Source organism: Microcebus murinus, chromosome 10, assembly GCF_040939455.1.
Source record: "Microcebus murinus isolate Inina chromosome 10, M.murinus_Inina_mat1.0, whole genome shotgun sequence".
Taxonomy (NCBI): domain Eukaryota; kingdom Metazoa; phylum Chordata; class Mammalia; order Primates; family Cheirogaleidae; genus Microcebus; species Microcebus murinus.
The window spans coordinates 90,066,982-90,088,087 of NC_134113.1; the positions used below are offsets into that span (position 1 = coordinate 90,066,982).

The following is a 21,106-nucleotide window of genomic DNA, read 5'->3' on the forward strand; positions in this document are numbered from 1 at the left end:
TAGCCACAGATGAACACACACAGTGACTTTAGCTGACAGCTGTGTTATGACTTTTCTAATTTTTCATTTATCAAAATAAAATTGTGAACATTTAAAAATAATGTAATGAAAACATATATGTATATGTTACCTATTCTGATTTACATTACAAGTAAAGCTACCTGTAAAGTAAAACAAGCTTTCAGTGCTTTAAAGCTTTCCTCATCACACAAGAGCAAAAGGGATTCGTCATCAATGCACAGCACAAACCATCGTGTGGACTATGAGTGCCAGCTGTGGGCAAGGTTTCGTGGCCGGTGAGCGCCATACCGAAGTGGTTAATAGCATTTGTATTTTTTCTGAATGGTATGATTTTTATACACATTTCTAGACAGTTTTACTTACTAAATGTAGTCGGCTTCAAGTTTGTTGGTGAAGAGCTTTTTCTTCAACCATCAATGTAATTACTTCCCGTTATCTAATTACGTGCCAGTTTTCTTGATCTTCGCCATGTAAATAATATATGTCTAATATATTTCATCTCCTTTCCTAATTCTTCTGTTCTAGATTATGTTCTTATCATCTCTGGTCTGAATTTTAGCCTATGATTGATCTCCTTTGTTGTTTTTTTTTCCCATGAATGTTTACACACAGCTCCTAAATTTTCTGAAGCATGGTTTTAATGTCACTACTTTATTTGAAAAATCTTCAGGGTAGTCTCATAACCTATGGAAAAAAAGTCTAGTTGTACACATAAGTTGGTATTCACCCTTTACAAGCTTATCATGGCCTTTATATTCCTGGTATTTTAACGAAATTAAATCATTTGTTGGTCTTAAGCTAGACTTCTACTTTCTCATTTCTCTGCAGTTCTCTGTCTATAATCATAGTTACCTCCCCTGCTCCCAACTTCTGATATCCAGATGCTCTGTATGGCCTCATTAGTGATCAGGGAAATAAAATTAAATATTACACTGTTTGTGTCTATCAGAGTAGCAAAAATATGTTCAAGTTGGTTATACTTAGCATTGACCAGAGTATATTGGCCAGCATGCTCTTATCTGCATTGGTGGAAGTAGAAATGGGCAGAACCTTTATGGAGGGCAATTTGCAGTAATTATCAAAATTTATGCATTCCCTTTGATGTGGCAGTTTTCCTTTTAGATTTCTTACAGAAATACTGACCCAAATGTACAAGGGTATTCACTGAGCAGTATTCATGATAGTCTTTCATGGAGAAATACATTCTAGTGTATCACTGTATGGAATATTAGTCATTCTTAAGAATAAGGTAGACCTGTGTGAATTGACATAGATGATTTTTAAAAATTAAATTGCATGAAAATGGTTATTAAGATCTAAGTTTTGTTTAAAATATAAAACTAGTATTACATGCATACTATACACACATACATACTAAATGTATACATCCTGTTAGGGAACATGAGCATATATGTCAGCATTTTCCTCAAGAAATAAGCAAACAATCTTGAGAAAAGTCTAGAACATTAGCATACTAAAATATTACAACTACTTGTGTATCATTTGAATTTTTACATGTTTGAATACCTTTGCAATTTTTTAAAAAACTAAAAAAAAAAAAATCTCTTTAGGTTCAAATGCTTCCTTTCCATTATGCTTTCTCTGATTCTAGTCAGTCATGTAAATGGTCATGCATGTGTATTTACATGCCTTTTTCTTTCCCTCATCTGATCATCTGCATCTCTTCTATCACTCTAATTTGTATTTATGTCAGTGTTTAAACTTTAGTGTTGGAAATGGCTTTGCCCCCTCTTTCCTTTTCTCTCCCTCTCTGTCTCTTCATTTATGATGCTTGTTTTTAGTTATAAAAATAACACATGTTCATTAAAGAAATCTTAGAAAATAAAAGAAGAAAACATTCTTTAAAACATTATCATTGTTAACACTTCATGAATTAACTTCCATTTTTTTCTATGCATGGGTTTTTTTCACCCTTAATTATGAAATGGTTCCAACAAACATACAGAAAGTAGAGAGTATCCACCATCCAACTTTGTCAAATTTTAGTGTTTAGATGTATATTTTCTTTTGGTTCATCCTTTCTTCTTCCCTCCCTTGAAATAAAACATTGGGATCTTGAAGCCCTTGTGTACCCTTCCCTAATTCTTTTCTCTTCTTTTTTCCAGAGGTAACTTTTGATATTTTGTTTTGTTTTGCAATGCATGTTTGAAATGTGTGTGTGTTTATTTTATCACACACACACACAGTCTTTCTCTCTGCCTCAAAATTTTTTCACTTTTTAAACCTAATGTAAATAGTCTCATATGTATTCTTTTGTAGCTTTCTTTTTTAGAAATGTCATGGTTTGAGATGATTCATGTTGATCCACCAACTTTGTCACTTATTTTCAATGCTAAATAATATTTCATTGCATGACTATTCTATATTTCCTCTCTTCTACTGTCTATCTAAAATGCTATTTCCAATTTTTTGCCATTAAAAACAGTGCTGCAGTGAATGTTCTTGTTTGAACATTTCTCTATGGCCTAAAAGTAGTAGTGGAGTTGCTATGTAGTATGGTATGTATATATTTAACTTGACTAGATATTTCCAGGTGGTGAAGCAATTGTATCAATTTGAAGTTTCCACTGGTGACATAGGAGAGTTGCCACTCCAGCACTTGGAATTGCCAGACTTCTAGATTTTTACCAATACAGTAGTGTTTTGTTTTTACAATTACTGGTTTATTATAAAGGATATTACAAAGGATACAGATGAAGAGATACACGGCAAGGTATCCAGAGCTTCCATGCCCTCTCTGGGCATGCCACTCTCAGGAACCTCAGGTGTTTAGCTTTCCAGATTCTGTCCTTTGGGTTTTTAGGGAGGTCTTATTACCTGGGCATGATGGATTAAACCATTGGCCATTGGTGTTCAACTTAACCTTTAGCCTTCCCCCTCCCCGGAGGTTATATATTAGATTTCCCTCAATTTATAACCCATTTATTATTCTTTTGCCGTCAGCTTCCTTCTCTCCATTAATACTCAAACGTTTTCACTTTTGGAAGAGATGTTAGAATTGGCCACTGTGCTGGTCTAGATTGTAGGCAGCAGTACAAGTCTAGCAAGTGCCCCCCAGCCCTGTCCACTCTCATTTACATAGGGTAAGTTTACCTATATGTAAAATTAGTGAGCCATCTTTACCACCTGGCAATATAGCTGCATTCACTCTTAGCCCCAATTTAACTAGATGAAGTGAAGGCACAACCCACCTCCATCAGGCCCTTAGGATTTGTGACATAAGGTTTATAAACATACTTGCAGTTGCTTTGCTTAGAAATCATCCCTGCTTCCAGCACTTATAGTTGCAACCTTGTTCCTAGGACCACTACTGCATCAGGTAGGAGGGGGAAATTGATGTGGTGTGGGGAAGAAAGAAAAAAGAATACAATCATTACAGCAGTGTACTCTTCCCTTAGCAAGAATTGCACAGTTACACCAACATTCTTCCCCATGCCTTGTTCCCCAAACCAACTGGAAAAACAGCTAGTGGGATACTCCTTTAGTCCCACTCGTGTTGAGTGTGAGCACAAATGTGTGAAGGTATGTAAACCAGCCCTTTAGAATTTTATCGCTTTCTGTTTTAGATAACTAGTGTTTTGATTGCTTATTCCACTTCTGTGTCAAACCGTCACTCTTCGGAGGATATTTCTTTGCCCATCGTTGGCTATTATGGGCTGTACAGTGTGTTCCTTGGTCTTAAGAAATGATTGGCCAAATCCATGTACTATTTCTGTTTTGTTGTGTTTTTTTTCTGAGACAGAGTCTTGCTCTGTCGCCTGGGTAAAGTGTAGTGGTGTCATCATAGCTCACTGTAACCTCAAACTCCTGGACTCCAGTGATTCTCCTGCCTCAGCTTCCCGAGTAGCTGGGACTGTAGGCGTGCACCATGACACCTGGCTAATTTTTCTATTTTTAGTAGAGATGGGGTCTCGCTTTTGCACAGGCTGGTCTTGAGCTCCTGATCTCAAGTAATCCTCCTGTTTCGGCCTCCCAGAGTGCTAGAATTACAGGTGTGAGCCACCATGCCCGGCCTGTTCTGGTATTTTAATAGTACTCTAAGCATTTGCATCTTCTAGTAGTTAAGCCAAGCTTAATCCAGAATGAGTGTCTGTTCCTGTCAGGACCCATTTGTAGTTCCCTAGGGCTACCAGCATCAGTCTCACTTGCCAGCTGTGTTCTGGGCCTTCCCACCAGGGAATCTGCCCTAGAGCCATTGGCAGTCTCTGTCTCTTTTGTTGACAGATAGAACAATTCTTTTTTTTAATTAAAAGAATTTATTGATACATAATATTTGTATATGATTATGGGGTATATGTGATATTTTGTTATATGCATAGACTATATAATGATCATGTCAGGGTATTTAGAGTATTCTTCACCTCGAGTATTTATCATTTCCGTGTAGTGGGAGCATTTCTGGTCCTCTCTTCTAGCTATTATAAAATATTCAGTATATTTTGAAATATAAATTGTTGTTTACTGTAGTTACCCAACTCTGCTATAAAATACTAGAACTTGTTCCTTCTACCTAACTGTATGTTTATACACATTAGCCAACCTCTCTTCATCCTCCCAACCCCCACTCACACCCCCTTCCCTGCCTCCGGTATCTATCATTATGCTCTTACAACTCTTTTAGCGCCAACATAAGAGTGAGAACATGCTGTATTTGTCTTTCTGTGCCTACTTATTTCTCTTAACATAGTGACCTCTGGTTCTAATCATGAGACAGAACATTTCTTATTGGAATTGTGTGCCTAAGTGTGTCCAAAAGGAACATGTCTAGGATGGATGTGGTGGCTCACACCTGTAATTCTAGCACTTTGGGAGGCCAAGGTGGGAGGATCACTTGAGGCCAGGAGTTCAAGACCAGCCTGAGCAACATAGTGAGACCCCCCAACTCTACACACACAAAAAAATAGAAAAATTAGCCAGGTGTAGTGGCACATGCTTGTAGTCCCAGCTGCTCAGGAGGCTGAGGCAGGAGGATCACTTGAGCCCAGGAGTTGGAGGTTGCAGTGAGCTGTGGTGACACCACTGCACTCTAGCCTGGACGACAGAGCAAGACCCTGTCGAAGAAAGAAACATGTCTAGATTCAGCCCATCTCTGCACTGTCTTCTGATAGACGATGACATGTCCTCCTTTAATCTACCCCTCAGATTTTTATAGGGTTAGAAATTTGAGCCCCATGTGGTCATACCTTTAATAGGGCAGGCTTCCATTGCCATTATCCCTGACCGTGAGTCAGTGAAATCCCAAACACAAGAGGGGCTTTTACCACTGCTCAGTTCTTCAGTATGCAGTCAGCCCACTGAACTGATTTGTTTTTGCCTTCTTCGATTAGAGTGGTGTCCTTCTAAATAGGGCATTGTCCATTCATCTTGAAACTCATCCACAAACCAAGCAGCTCTTTGTCAGTCAGTTGAGAGCTGTTTATAAGGTTCTGTCCAAGTGATGATAGAATCCAGCAACTCCTCACACAGTTCTAGATCAGTCCTAGGGGAAGAAAAAGCTTCTTGCCTGTATTTCCCACTTACCTTCCCCAGGTAGCATGATCCATTTTCATTTTATCGTGTACTCTATGGGCACTGCCGTCCCCATTCAAGTGTTTGTCTGACATCACGCAAGACAGCATAGGTATTTTAGGTTTCAGGATCATTTTATGTCCTTTAGTCATAGAGGTAGCTTCAGTTAGTGTACCATAGCAAGGTAATAAATACCCCTCAAGTGGAAATTGAGGAGAATTGGCATGTTTAGGAAATTCATTCTTTTTATCCATGACTATGGAGTATTCCTTTTTTTTAAGTATATGCTGCTGAAGTAAATGTGAGTATCCTTTTTTTTTTTTTCCTTTTTATACTTTGGTCTTGTTTAACAATTTTAGTATATCTGTATAGTTTTTTCTATGGTGATTTTTTTTTTTCTTTTGAGGCAGTCTCTCTTGCCTAGGCTAGAGTACAGCATCGATATTGTAGCTTTCTGAAACCTCAAACTTCCAGGCTCAAGTGATACTCTTGCCTCAGTCTCTTTCGTAGCTGGGACTATAGTCAGGTGTCACCATGCCCAGCTAATTTTTTCTATTTTTAGTAAAGACGGGGTCTCGCTCTTGCTCTGGCTGGTTTTGAACTCCTGAGCTCAAGCAATCCTCCCGCCTCAGCCTCCCTAGGGTTATAGGCATGAGCCACCTCAACTAGCCATGAGTCAGTTTTTGCATTCTATTGTATGAATCTATTCTGTCACATGGATTATTAACCTGTGCCATTATCATGCCTTTTTCATGAGTTAATTCAACTTGTTTATGATGCATTTTGAAATGCGTTGCTGAAATTAGCTTACTGGACAGATTAGCTTATGATTTAGCATTCTTTTTTTTTTTTTTTTTTTTTTTTTTTTTTGAGACAGAGTCTTGCTAGAGTGAGTGCCATGGCATCAGCCTAGCTCACAGCAACCTCAGACTCCTGGGCTCAAGCAATCCTTCTGCCTCAGCCTCCCGAGTAGCTGGGACTACAGGCATGTGCCACCATGCCCAGCTAATTTTTTCTATGTATATTAGTTGGCCAATTAATTTCTTTCTATTTATAGTAGAGACGGGGTCTCGCTCTTGCTCAGGCTGCTTTCGAACTCCTGACCTCGAGCGATCCGCCCGCCTCGGCCTCCCAGAGTGCTAGGATTACAGGCATGAGCCACTGCTCCCGGCCTGACTTAGCATTCTTAAACTATCTTTGGTTTTGATATTGAAGTTATATTTGCTTCTTAAAATATATTGGGAATAGTCCCTAATTTTCTAATTTCCAGAACAGTTTTGTGTAAGATTAAAGTGTGCTGGTAACTTGAAAGTCCGTTGATGTATAGGGTTCTTTGTACATTCTGGATATGAATCCTTGGCCAAAGGTATGTCTTGCATAAATCCTTTCCTAGTTTGTGGTTTATCTTTTTTACTCTTCCAGTAGTATTTTTAAATGAAAAGGAAGCTCTTAATTTTAATGTAGCATGATTTATTATTTTTCCTTTTATGATTAGCACCTTTTATGTTAAGAAATCTTCATCTGCTGCAAAGTCACAAAGATATTTGTTTCTAGACTCTGATGTTTCCTTGGTTACTTTGTCATTACTTATACTGTCTTAATTATTATCTATTTCTTTGCAATAGATTTATCTGTATCTTTAATATTTCTTTAAGATTACCTTTAAGATTGACTCTTTGCAATTTCTATATACATTGTATTATAGAATCAGCTTGTGAGTTTCTGCTTCCCCCTCCCTCAAAAAAGCCAGCTAAGAGGGTGATTGGGCTTGCATTAAATTGATAAATCAGTTTAGAAAGAATTATTATCTTGATAATATTAGCCTTCTAAGCCATGAACATGGCATAGCTCTCTATTTAGATCTTTAATTTCTCTCAATGTTTTATAGTTTTTATAATTTATAGTTATGTTCAGGCCTTGCCTATCTTTCATTGGAGTTATTATTCCTTAATATTTGGTGCTTTTGAATGCTGATGGTAAAGAGTATTCTAAATTCATAATATTTAATTTTCTGGTTATAACTGGAATATAGAAATAAAATTAATTTTTCCCTCCCTCTGGTATATTGAGCCTGTACTGAGGAATCTTTCTAAATACATTTATCTTTAGGATTTTTTATATAACAGAATCATGTTTCTACAAATAATGAAAGTTTTATGTTTTCCTTTCTAGTCCTTTTTTTCCTTTTTGCCTTATTACATTGGCTGAGTCCTGCAATACATTGTTGAATAGAATGATGATAGAATCCTTGGTTTTTCTTGATCTTGGGGGAAGCATTCAGTACTTCATGATTAAATATTATGTTTGCTAAGGTTTTTCTGTAGATAAAAATTTCTTTTTCAAATTAAGAAATAAATAAAATTTAGCATGATACATTATTCTTTTTATATATTGCTGGATTTGATTTGCTGATGTTGTTTTTTAAGATTTTTGTATCTATCTCATGAGAAAGAACTCCTCTGTAGTTTTCCTTTGTTATAATATTTGTTGGGGTTTTGCCATCAAGGTTATATCAGCCTCATAAAAAGAAATGTTTCGTCCTTTTCTGTTCTCTGAAAAAGCTTACTGTCAATTTGCTTTTTTTTTCTTCTTTATATATGCACAGATAATCATAAACTTTTATCATGGCATCTTTTTCTATTTCATATTTTTAGTCACCACAGAGCCTAGTTAGTAGATTACACTTAGTGAATGCTTAGTGTGTTTAACAAACAGGCATCTTTTCCTTATTGGTTCCAGTGTTTTACTGACACTTCCTTCTCACTGCTTGCTTCCTAGGCCAACTTCCTTTCTTCATTATCTTGGGATTACACTTACCAGTTTCCTTGGTGCTGAACCTGCAGTTTCCTAGACTCTGTTTCTTTTGGTTAATTCCTTTTCTTAATACAGACCATCTTCTAGTACCTTCTTGAAAAGGGGCTCATAGGAGGTTAAAGTTCTTGATCTTGTTTGAAACTTTTTTTCCTCCTCACACTTGGTTGATAATTTATTTTCATGTTTTATAGCTATTTTCTCTCAGAATTTTGGAGATAGAACCCCATTGTCTTTGAACATCTTGTATCATTAGGAAGTATGATGTAATTGTAATTCCTGACTCTTTATATGTGATGTGATTCTTTATTTTTCCCTCCAGAAGCATTTAATATCTTCTCTTTTTCTCCAACATCGTCAAATTTGATAATGTGCCTTTGTGCCTGCTTGCCTACCTGCCTTCCTTCCCTTTTTCCTCCCCCCTCCCCCTTCCCTCTCTTCTTACTCTCTTTCTTTTTTCTTCCTTTTCCTTTCTCCTTTTCTCTCCTTTCTCCTTCCCTTTCCTCTTCTTCCCTCTTTTTTCCACTGGTTACTAATTAGGTGAGTCCTATCTATCTGGAAACTTATAGCTTGAGTTCTAGAACGTTTTCTTATTATTTTTTTCATAATTTATTATTTCATAATGTGTTTTCCATTTTCTCATTCTGGAACTTTCATTTTGATGCTTGACATTCTTGGCTGTAACTGTATTTTTCTTGCCTATTATCCATCTCTTTGTCTTTTGGTTCTACTTCTAGGAGTGCTTCTTAAATTTATCTTCCAACCCTTTGGCAAATTTTTTTTAATTTCTAGGTATAATGCTTTTAGTTTCCAAGGATTCTTTTTTGTTCACTGAATGCATCTTTTTTATTTTTTATTTTAAGATTTTTGTATCTATCTCATGAGAGAGAACTACTCTATGATTTTCCTTTGTTACAATATTTGTTGGGGTTTTGCCATCAAGGTTACATTCGCCTCATAAAAAGAAATGTTTTGTCCTTTTCTTTAGTTTTTAAAAATTGTTATCAGCTTATTTTCTTCTGTTTTTAATTGTGTCTTTTTTTCTAAGTTGCTTTGTTCTATTTGTCTTAGGCTTCAAAATTTAAAGGTAAATGTTAAAAAAAATTGGTGATCCTCAGTTGTCTGTTTATATTTAGTATGAAGCAGTGAAAACGCTGCCTTGTGCTGCTGCTTGTGACTCAGTAAATTTCTTATAGATATCTGACTATTTTCTAATGGGGCTCCCAGGTGACATCTGGAATTCTTTACTCTTGGATATTAAGTCTTACTGAGAAATCTCACTTGAACTTTTATTAATTTTTGTTTTTTTTGGAGATAGGATCTCCTTCTGTTACCTAAGCGAGTATACAGTGGTGTTATCATAGCTCACTGCAACCTCAAACTCCTGGGCTCAAGTAATACCCCTGCCTCTGCCTCCTGAGCAGCTGAGACTACGGGTGTGTGCCACCACAGCCAGCTGATTTTTCTATTTTTTGTAGGGGTCTTGCTGTGTTGCTCAGGCTGGTCTTGAACTCCTGACCTCAGGTGATCCTCCTGTGTTGGGCTTCCCAAAGTGCTAGAATTATATGTGTGAGCTACCTCACCCAGCCCTTCAGATTTTTTTTTTAATTGTTTTTGTTTGTTGTTTTGTTTTTGTTTTTCCTATAGAGAAATCTTTTAGTCTCCTGCATGAGGATAAAAGTGGGCTACCTGGTGTTCTTGAAGGATGTTGGGGAGGGTCTGACCAATTACAAAGTAGACTTCTAAATAATTCCCCTGTGACCCATTTATGGCACACTTTGGTTTTGCCTGGTGTATTAAAGTTTGGTTCACCCTCTTTAGAAAGCATATCTTCTGCCAGAGTAAGAGAGGAGATCTAGGAGCTGCATTAACTTCTTACACATATTTTTAATTAATACTCTTTTTTTCAGCCCTAACCTGGTGCTTCCAATTTCTGAGCTAACTGGTTTCAACTGGTTTCAACCCAGCTGCTCTGGGTTGCTATGTTATTATCCCTCATCTTTCTGTTCTCCATCTTCCAAATTTCATATCACTTTTCTATTCTTGTCTACTCTTTGTCCTTCTTTGTCCTTGTGGGTTTATGTCTTTTTTTTTTTTAACCACCATTTTAGTAGACTTTTTGGAGGGAACTTGTGCTTAAACTAGTGGAGCACAAGTTTTGGAGTAAACTTGTGCTTAAACTACCATGGATCTGAATGTTGACTTAGGCAATGCCTTCCTATCTGGAATGTCTCCCCACTTTTCTTCATTTATTAATATTACAACTTTGCATTATGCTTGCCTCTTTCCTAGATTTCCTTGGTATTTCCAATTTATTAGCTAATGTCTTTCTTTGATTGAACTCAGGACTTAGGAACCATGAAAACTTTCTATAAATACTTGAAGGACTTTTATGGAGAAGAGGGAAGGAATGGTTATATTTTTTCTTTTTGAGTGAGAGAGAACCATGAACAGGAGAGGTGCATGGACACAGATTTCAGCCCACTGTATGGAAGAACTTTCTCACTGTCTAACAGTAGAACAAGTTCTTTCTTCAGAGTATGGCTGGCTCTGTGATGTGAAAATAATTCTTACATTGATGTGAGGTTTGCACCAGGTAAATTCTCAGTCATTTTTTTCAAACTGTATTCTGAGAAGCCAGGTGGAGTGAGGGTGGAGTTCTTCATGGATGCCTCAGGTATACATCACAAGTGGGAGATACCAAGACTACAAAGCTCTGGGTTCACCACCACTGCTTCCTTCAGAGAAGTGCCATTTTCATGTGTTATAAGTTAGGATTTTTCATAAAATTTCATTTGAAAAATGGACTCTGATAATTAAAAATTTTAACTATTGCTGTAAGTTCTTTTCTGCATTTCTATGGACTAGAGAGTATTTACTGTGTATTGGGCCTTTATTTGCTCTTGATTGCACATGAATGTCTGTTTATTATCTATTTTCTGGTGTCCATATATCAGCATGGCTTTCAAGTTTCATGGTAGAGCTTAACGTATTTTCCTTTTCCATACTCTTAGAATCTTATTGGTAGTCATGAAGTAGTTGAAAGTTGAAAGTATGATATGACCCACAGGAATCATTTCTGTTGAATTTTCTCCTTTTTCAAGGTGCCAACCGGATAGTATTAGAAGACTCCAATATCTTGCAGCCTGTGGGACTGACTGTGTTTGAAAACTGGCTCTATTGGATTGATAAACAGCAGCAAATGATTGAAAAAATTGATATGACAGGTCAAGAGGGTAGAACCAAAGTCCAGGCTCGAATTGCCCAGCTTAGTGACATTCATGCAGTGAAGGAGCTGAACCTGCAGGAATATAGTAAGTGCTGATGGGGTAATGCTAATTGGGAGGACTTATGTTTGTTTTAAGAATTTAATATGTCCTTTTCTGTCTTTTTGACCTCTTTTATCATCAAGATTTTCATTTACTTTTAGTTTTGCCATTTTTTTTTAACTCTTCATGCTTTTAAAGCCTTATATCAAGCTCACCTGGGAGCTTTTTCAAATTAAACATATTCTCCTCATAAACCAGAAATGGAGGAAGGGCATGGTCTTGCTCATTTAAAATAATTTCTCCAGGTTACAACAATGACTATGCCTGTCATGTCATCTCTTTATTTCTTTTAGTTCCTTTGAGAATACCGTGGTAGTATAAAGCATCTATTTCTTTTCTTCCCTCTATATCCCATAGTTTGAACAAAATTAAAAATTTTATCTTATATAATGAGGAATATAGTTATATGAATTAACCTTATTATTCTTAAGAAAAACAAACTAAACATTTGTGTGTAAACATGGAGAAGACTGTGGTTAATCAGTAAGTTCTTGTTTTTTCCTCCTCTTGGATAAATTTTTTAATTCTGGCTAGCTCAGAAAAGTAGTCATAATTTTTTTTTAATTTTATTGAAAAATTTTGAAAATAGCTAATCATTTTGTTCTCGTTTCTTGTTAATACATGTCTATTATCAAAGTACCCTCATAGCAATCACTATTATAGGTCTTACATGATGGTACCAGGAATTCTACTGGAGAGAGAACTGTTGAAACTCATTAACTTCTCAGCACAGTGCTTTCAAATCTAATTGAAGCATGAAAGGAGAATAAAGGAATGACAATATCATTCCTTGTTCGGATCCTGTGTTCATTATGTTGCTACCATTCATGAACTTAGAAGTAAAGTTAGAGATATTTGAGAATTAGAAAATTTGAATTGTTGTCATTTTATGTTATGACATATAATGCATGCTGAACGTTTAATAGAAATGAGGTAATAATGACATAATACCTAAGTTATTTATTCAGTTGACATATGAATATTTTACTACAGAAAGTCTCAATAGAGGTTTTCAGAATTTCAGGAGGGAGTATCTTCTTTATGGAACTCAACATTTAAATACGGCTTTATATTTAGAAAAACATTATTTTAAATTTCTAATTACATTAAAGAGAATGAAATTTTTGATGGGATGAGATTTCATCAAAAGCGTCTTGGAATTAAAAAGTTAAGAAACACTGCTATAAAGGTTGTACATTTAATATAATTTAGGATGTCTGTTTTATTTTTTCAATTAGCAATAATGGCGCTTTGAATAAACTTTATTGGCTACAATACTGCCACTGTGCAAAGCTTACGATGTCTGTTTTACACAGACAATATACCTATTTGTAGATAGATGAATCCCCCAATCTTATCAACATAAACTGAATCAAGGCCAGTGTTATTTTAGAAGTGTCAGATTTTAAATGGTGGCTACATTAGATGTTGATATTTTGTGATGACACATGTCAAGTTGCTTTTAACACAAGTTAGATAGGAAATTCAAAGCAATGGTTTCTTTAAACACAACTTGTGAAACAGACTTTGAAAAGTTGCCTAATGGTTTGTTTATTTAACTTAGCCCAAATATGAAGAAATTAGACATTTTTAACATTGCAAGTTATCTTTTATAATTGACCAAGCAAATAATTTTGTCTGTCTCTGAATGGTTAAGTTCCATATGTCTCCAAGGTTTTTCTTCTAATAAGTCTTTAATTTTCAATGGATTCCTCATTAAAATACAATTTTTGAGTGAAAGCATCTTTTATAAATATAGAATTTGAGTTAAAATCTTTAATATAGGTAGGAGAATTCTTATGTCTCGAATAGAATGATATCCATGTCTCAGCATTCTCCCTAGTAGTTTTGTAGTTTCAATCATCAACTTTTTGTCTTCACAGAAATTAACAACAATTGTGCCATTATGTTGCTTAAAGTATTTTGTGTATAAAGACAATGGCCAGCTGGTTACAGTGGCTCACGCTTGTAATCCCAGCACTTAGGGAGGCAAGAGACCAAAGTTGGGAGTATTGCTTGGGGCCAGGAGTTTGAGGCTACAGCCTGGGCAATATAGATACTATCTCTACAAAAATGAAAAATAAAGACAGTGGTTAGATAGAAATATTGTCCTGTAGGTTGTGTGAAGATAGAGTGAGAAATCATTGTGTAGAAATAAAGTCCAAGTTGATTTTATGTTTGATTTTCTTTTGTTTGGTATAAAACCAAACAATTTATAAATGATTTGAATTTATAAATGATATAATTTATAAATGATTGATTTTGACAGGATTGTCCTTTTTTCTTTTTTTCTTTTTTGTGCAGGACAGCACCCTTGTGCTCAGGATAATGGTGGCTGTTCACATATTTGTCTTGTAAAGGGAGATGGTACTACAAGGTGTTCTTGCCCCATGCACCTGGTTCTGCTTCAAGATGAACTATCATGTGGAGGTAAATATGTTGTAATTTTCTTGTGCAAGCCTAGATGCCAACATTAGTCTTCTATAATTAGGCACTGAAGTTGCTCTGTCTCCTAACTTAATTGGTTACTTTTATTCCATGTATCTATACTACACTAGTCTTTCGGGTTATTCTTTTTTTTTCTTCCCTTTTTTACCCAGTCCCTTCATCTCCCAGCCTGTGGTAACCAGCATTTTACTCTGTTTCAATGAGTTTGAGTTATATACACTCTACATGTAAGTAAAATCATGCAGTATTTGTCTCTCTGTGCTTTGCTTATCTCACTTAACATTATGCCCTCAGGTTCATCTGTATTATAAATGACAAGATTTTCTTCCTTTTTGAAGGCTGAATAGTATTCCCTTGTATGTATTGTATATTACTACATTTTTCAGCCTGTGAATTTCTGCCTGTGAATAAGTGTATTTCCTAATAATAACATAGCTTCCTTACCCCCTGAGGACATAACAAAATCAATTAATTCTACCTCGTATAATCTTCATCCACTGAATTCTAGATTCTCTCAATTTATGTATCATTGTCAGGAGTATGTCCAGTGAAAAGAATATTTTTTGGTTCAAATCCTCCAACAGTTTCCCATTGTTTTTCTTATTTATGTAGCAAAAAAAGATTTTTAAAAAGATATCACTGAGTGTAGTGATAATGTTGTACTAAAATTGGTTTGATCACTCATGGAGCATAACAGGTTGATACATTCCTTTGTTAAATCATAGTGTGGCAGTATCAAATGTTGTAATAGTATTCATACCCTTAATTCATAAATCCTCCTCTTGGGGATAATTCTAAGTTAATTCAACTGAAGGAAAAAGACCACATCATGCTGTTATCTGCAGTGGCAAAAAAATTAAAAGCTAATTTCTAATGGTAGGAAAATTATCAAGTAAAATAATTGCATTTATACAGCTATTAAATGTTATGATCATGAAGTTGATGTAAAAATGTTGCCATAATGCTGGCTCAAATTGGGGCAAAAAGTTATTAAAATGGCATTTTCTACTGTCGTGACAAGTACATAAAATATATATTTCTGTAAAGAAAGATTGAAAGAGAATATGTTCTCAAAATATAAAAATTGTTGATTAGGTGGGTAGGATCACAAGTAAATTTTATTCTTATAACTTTAAGTTTTAAAAAAAATAAGTAGTGTATGTATTGAGTAGCCACTATGGACACTCTGCTTAGATGACAGGGGATTTGAAAATCCTTGAGATGGAGCTTACAATCTAGTTAGGCAGATCAGATATGAGCACAATAGAAGTTAAGCTGTGATACTTGAATTTAAAAAATAAGCAAGAATTGCACAATAATGTGAATGTACTTAATGCCATTGAGCTAAACCCTTTAAAATTGCTAAATTGGTAAGTTTTAAGTTATGTATATTTTACCACATACACCAAAATAGCACATGTTTCCAAATCAGGTTGCTAGACTGTTACTTTAGAAAAATAACCCCTTTATGGTAATGATAACATAGATAAAACTGAGAATCTTCTAGTTAGAAAATGCCTTTTAAAGGGCCTTTGATTATTTTTTCTTGCACATTTAGTGATTATTATTTATTTCATGTATGTTTTGTTTATTTTTTTAGTATATGTATAAATGGGTAGTTAATGAGCTTTGACGGACGTATACAACTGTGTTAGCAATAGCCACATCACCCAAATTGAGATAACAGAACATTTCAATTAAGAAAAGTACCCTCATATCCCTTACCGGTCAGTTCCATTCCAGAAGTAACTACTGTTCTGATTCTTATTTCCATGCATTAGTTTTGCCTGTTCTTTAACTTTATATAAATGAAATCATAATGTATGTACGCTATTGCGTCTGGATTCTCTTGCTTAATACATTTTTTTTTTTTTTTTTTTTTTGAGACAGAGTCTCGCTTTGTTGTCCAGGCTAGAATGAGTGCCGTGGTGTCAGCCTAGCTCACAGCAACCTCAAACTCCTGGGCTCGAGTGATCCTTCTGCCTCAGCCTCCCGAGTAGCTGGGACTACAGGCATGCGCCACCATGCCCGGCTAATTTTTTATATATATATCAGTTGGCCAATTAATTTCTTTCTATTTATAGTAGAGACGGGGTCTCACTCTTGCTCAGGCTGGTTTTGAACTCCTGACCTTGAGCAATCCGCCCGCCTCGGCCTCCCAAGAGCTAGGATTACAGGCGTGAGCCACAGCGCCCGGCCACATTTTTGAGATTCATTTATACAGTTGAGTATATCAGTAGATTTTCCTTTTTATAGCTGAGTAGCACTTTATTATCTAATACTACAATACTACAATTTATCACTCTCCTGTGAGGAACATTCTAATTGTTTTCAATTTTTTGTTATTAAGAATAAAACCAACAGTGTGTGGGGGCTCACACCTGAATGCCAGCACTTTGGAGTCTGAGGGGGGAGGATTGCTTGAGGCCAGGAGTTTGAGGTTGCAGTGAGTTATGATGACACCACTACACTCTTGTCTGGGCAACAGAGCGAGACCCTGTCTCAAAAAAATAAATAAATATAAGTAAAACCAAAACCAGGTGTGTGGTACATACCTATAGTCCAAGCTACTTGGGAGGCTGAGGCGGAAGGATCACTTGAGCCCATGAGTGCTAGGCCAGCCTGGGCAACATAGTGAGACGCCCATCTTAAAAAAAAAAAAAAAAAAGGAATAAAACTGCAATAAATATTTGTGTCCATGCCTCTTTGTGATTTAATAAGATTTTATAGTGGCGATAAATACAGAATCTCAATTTCTCTGCCAGACCCTCAAAATATGATCTCATTTGAGTTGTATCTTTCTTTCCAACTTGCTCACTTTATTTTTGTCTGTTTAGAGTTTGAGGATCACTATGGCATGTTCTGCTTTGTTTTGCTTTGCTTCTGTGGCTTTACTTGTACATATTTTTCTTCTTGCACACCCATCCTAAATATTACTCCAAGGTGTAGCTCATCTCCTCATAATGTTTGAAACCGTAGCTGGTACTGTTCTCCCATCTCTGAATTGTAGCACTTGTTACCGCAGTTGCATGACATACAGTTCAAAGTAATGTCATTTGTTTTATGCTCATTAGTTACTTTCTATCCCCAACCAAATTCAAAGCCTTTCAAGGACATAGCTCATATTTCATCTATTTTAATTCTCCACATGATACAGTGCTGAATACATAATAGGCTCTTGGAAAATAAATCCCTCAAATTCCCCATGTAAAATGTTCACCTGTAATCTGCAATATTCTCTCTTTTAAAGATAAAAGGTATTCTGATCCCTGGTCTTATAATAACATTGTGCTTTCTAGACAATTTACTAACAGATAAGTTTTTAAAGAAGTCAGCCTGTGATACAGTAATAAAGGCAATGGGCTATTAGTAAGGACTCCCTTCTAGTACTATCTTTTTAATTTTTTTTAAATCATCCCTTATAGGAAGCTCTGTGACCTTGGGCACTTGGCTCTCTGAGCCTCAGTTTCCCCATTTATAAAACAAACAATGGCAGTATTCAAATGATTTGGTCTCTATTTTTACATTTAAAAAAATTATTCAGGACCCCAAAGAGCTTTTGTTTGGATAGGTTATGTTTATATACTATTAATAGAATTAAAAACCAATAACTTTTAAAAGTATTTATTAAAAATAATAATAAACCCTTACTTGCTTTCATAAATGGAATATGTTAAGAAAATTATGTTTTCTAAAGCTAATGAATTTTAGTGAGAAGAGTGGCATTGTTTGAAGATTTCTGTGAATATTCTTAATATTGGACTGAATTCTCATTTCTATTACTATACTCAATCTGTTGTAATGTATAGTTTTGGTTGAAATGATAATTAGGCCTCACATAGATATATAGTTAGAAAATGGAGGACTGTGATAGCCTTTTCAAATAATCTTGCATATTCATCTTGGATTCTATATCACATCTTGACAAGTGATAGTTTCCTGTAGGTTTAGTTGCAGTGTGGAATTTGAGACCATATCAGTTCACTTTTCATAGTCTCTCACATTAAAAATGTACTGATCTATTTTGTGCTCTGAATAGATCTTTTACTCAGGCATGATTTTGTAAACTCACACCTTGGTCATTTGGAAATATTGGGATTCCATTCAGAAAATCTGGATCTTCAGATTTCAACCCATTTCATTATGCAATATCAAAAAAATCACATTTGTTAATATCACCATCAGTGTCATCAGAAATACCTTTTAAGTATGGGGAATTTGTTTAGAGTGTTGGATATAAGTTTTCCAAAATTCTAATTTCTGATTGAAAGCTCTAGTTTTACATTTTGCCACAAATGCTATTGTTTTCCTTGACTCACTTGGTTCATTTTAGAAAAAAACGTCCTGCCAAATACCTAAGTGTAAGTAACTACTGTATAGTTTACCTGTCAGTCATTCTTTCAGGTATAAATGGTGTTCCATTTTGAATTGAGTTTACACACAAATGCTTTCCCATTAGAAACATCACGCTTAGATTTTCAACGTGAGCTTTATGCATATTTCCCATTTTATCAAATGGAGTATTGAAGAGGCATGTACTCAAGGATTGATTTTAATATAATTAATTTTTTTGTTGATTCATCAAGAACATTCTTAAGTGAAATTGGCTTTTTTTGTGTGTACGTTTAAACTGAGTGTGTGACTGCATAGAGTACAGTGACTACTAGTACTTGCTTTAGCACCTTCGAAGGTGCCAGCAGTTTTACCCAGGATTTCTTCTGTAGCATCAATGCGAATATAGTGCAAAAAAACAAATGACATCTTAGTGTTATTATAAAAATAGTTTTGACCTAATGGGTTCCCTGAAAGAGGTCTCAGAGAACCGCAGGGGTTTGTAAACCATCTTTTGGAACCTTGGAGCTAGAAAACTTGTGAGTTCTACAGTAACTTTAAAGCAGGTGTCCTCAAACTACAGCCTGCGGGCCACATGCGGCCAGCCAAGGACGTTTATCCAGCCTGCCGAGTGTTTTTTGCTGCTGCTGCCTGTCCTGCTTAGCAGCCGACTCATCCTGGGCTCACAGTGAGCATGTGTGGAATGTGTGCTGCACTCTCCAACAGCCCTCCAATGGTCTGAGGGACAATGAACTGGTCCCTTGTTTAAAAAGTTTGAGGACCCCTGCTTTAAAGTATTTGAAAGTTTGTGATTATAGTAATTAACCCTAGGTTATGTGTGAGATTGTAATGGATTGCAAATATTATAATCCTCCTTACAGTGTATGAGAATTACAGTGTATGAGAAAACTTCTGTCTTACAGTTTTATAGGTTAGTGAATCTAAATGAAGTAGTTTAAAAACTTTATTTCTTCTCTGATTAGATGAGATAGTTTACAAATTGTATTTATTATAAAGTATTTATATATGTTAATTATTAAATGAGCTTCACTCAGCTATGTTTGTACCTTTCTGTGACCATTATTGTATTTTTTGTCACTCTTCTTCCCCTCGCTCATTTGAAGAACCCCCAACATGTTCTCCTCAGCAGTTTACTTGTTTCACGGGGGAAATTGACTGTATCCCTGTGGCTTGGCGGTGTGATGGGTTTACTGAATGTGAAGATCACAGTGATGAACTGAATTGTCCTGTATGCTCAGAGTCCCAGTTCCAGTGTGCCAGTGGGCAGTGTATTGATGGTGCCCTCCGATGCAATGGAGATGCAAACTGCCAGGATAAATCAGATGAGAAGAACTGTGAAGGTATCCAGAATTCCTCAGTGCCTGGTCATACAGTCCTTTTTCATTAAGTTGTTTAAAATTCAGAGTGTTGTTTTGGCTAAGTGGTAAATTGGGAGTTTTCAAGTATACCATGACCATGTCCTGCCTAAATATAGTACCATGTCCAAGTTATTTTAATTCATTTCACATGTATAATATTTATACAGATTAATAAGCTTTGAAAATTGAGAAATATGAGATGAGGCTGTCAGTAGGTAGAAATACTGGATCCCTCTATCCAGTGGGAAATACTGGTCCCTTTATCCAGTGAACTCTGAATTAGTGGATTTATTTATTACAATATAAAATATTTCATAGTCTTCTCTTTCCCTTACTAAGTTTTAACACAGTAAAAACCATAAAGTTCTCTAGATTTCTTTAGGGTAACCAATGAAATTATTAGTGAAAGAGGAAATTTAATGTGAAGAATAAAATAGGAAATTTCCTACTGGATTTCTTTGTCCACTCTTTTTCTTTTTCCCTCTACCAGTGGAAATCCCCAGAGAATAATGTTTCCATTATTTCTAAAAATCTAATTTGTTTTTCATTTACATGCAGAAAGCACCTTTTGACTTCTGCAAGAGTTTGACTTTCTTATGAAAACTATTTGCGTTTTGTTCTAGTGCTTTGTTTGATTGATCAGTTCCGCTGTGCCAATGGTCAGTGCATTGGAAAACACAAGAAGTGTGATCATAACGTGGATTGCAGTGACAAATCAGATGAACTAGATTGTTGTAAGTAGTGCTAAGATCTTGTAAATTACTCGGAAAATTTTTAAAATACTTTTTTCATTACGTGTGAGGTTTATTTATCAAGATTTCCTTACTAAGTAACAAGTATTAATATTAAGCTAATTATTTGTGGCAGGGATTTTTTTTAATGCTTTGCTTTCAATAATTCCTCAAACGCAACAGTTTTCTTATGCCCAGAAATCTTCACAGAAATATTTCATAAAGCACTGGAAAAGAATAAATGTTTTGCCACACAAAAGTTATAAAATTCTCAAATAATTTAGATACATGGAAATTAATCGGTGGTCTAAACTTACTTTCTGAACATTAGTCCACTTTTAATTGTCTCCCTTTGTTTTCTTGAAGTGTTTCTATCAGTTTCTTAGTGGCTAGAAAATTTTAAGAGCTTTCTTAAAATGTAGCCTAAGGGTACTTTGGGCCCCTTGGCTGAACAGCCTACAGTTTCTACAAGATCCATAACTGTTGACTAATGCCATAACATACAATGTATCCCAAATGGGAAAGC

The 21,106-nt window shown here is 35.6% G+C and overlaps 1 protein-coding gene and 1 pseudogene across 1 annotated transcript in view; one reads left to right on the forward strand and one right to left on the reverse strand.

Moving 5' to 3' along the window:
- LRP6 (LDL receptor related protein 6) overlaps positions 1-21,106 on the forward strand; it is a 188,566-nt gene that overhangs the window by 156,576 nt on the left and 10,884 nt on the right. Inside the window, exons 16-19 of the mRNA XM_020287629.2 lie at positions 11,466-11,675; positions 13,995-14,120; positions 19,595-19,831; positions 20,473-20,583. Of these exons, the coding sequence (XP_020143218.1) occupies positions 11,466-11,675; positions 13,995-14,120; positions 19,595-19,831; positions 20,473-20,583 (684 nt within the window). The remainder of the gene's footprint in view (positions 1-11,465; positions 11,676-13,994; positions 14,121-19,594; positions 19,832-20,472; positions 20,584-21,106) is intronic.
- Positions 12,857-12,985, reverse strand: LOC142873494 (uncharacterized; annotated as a pseudogene).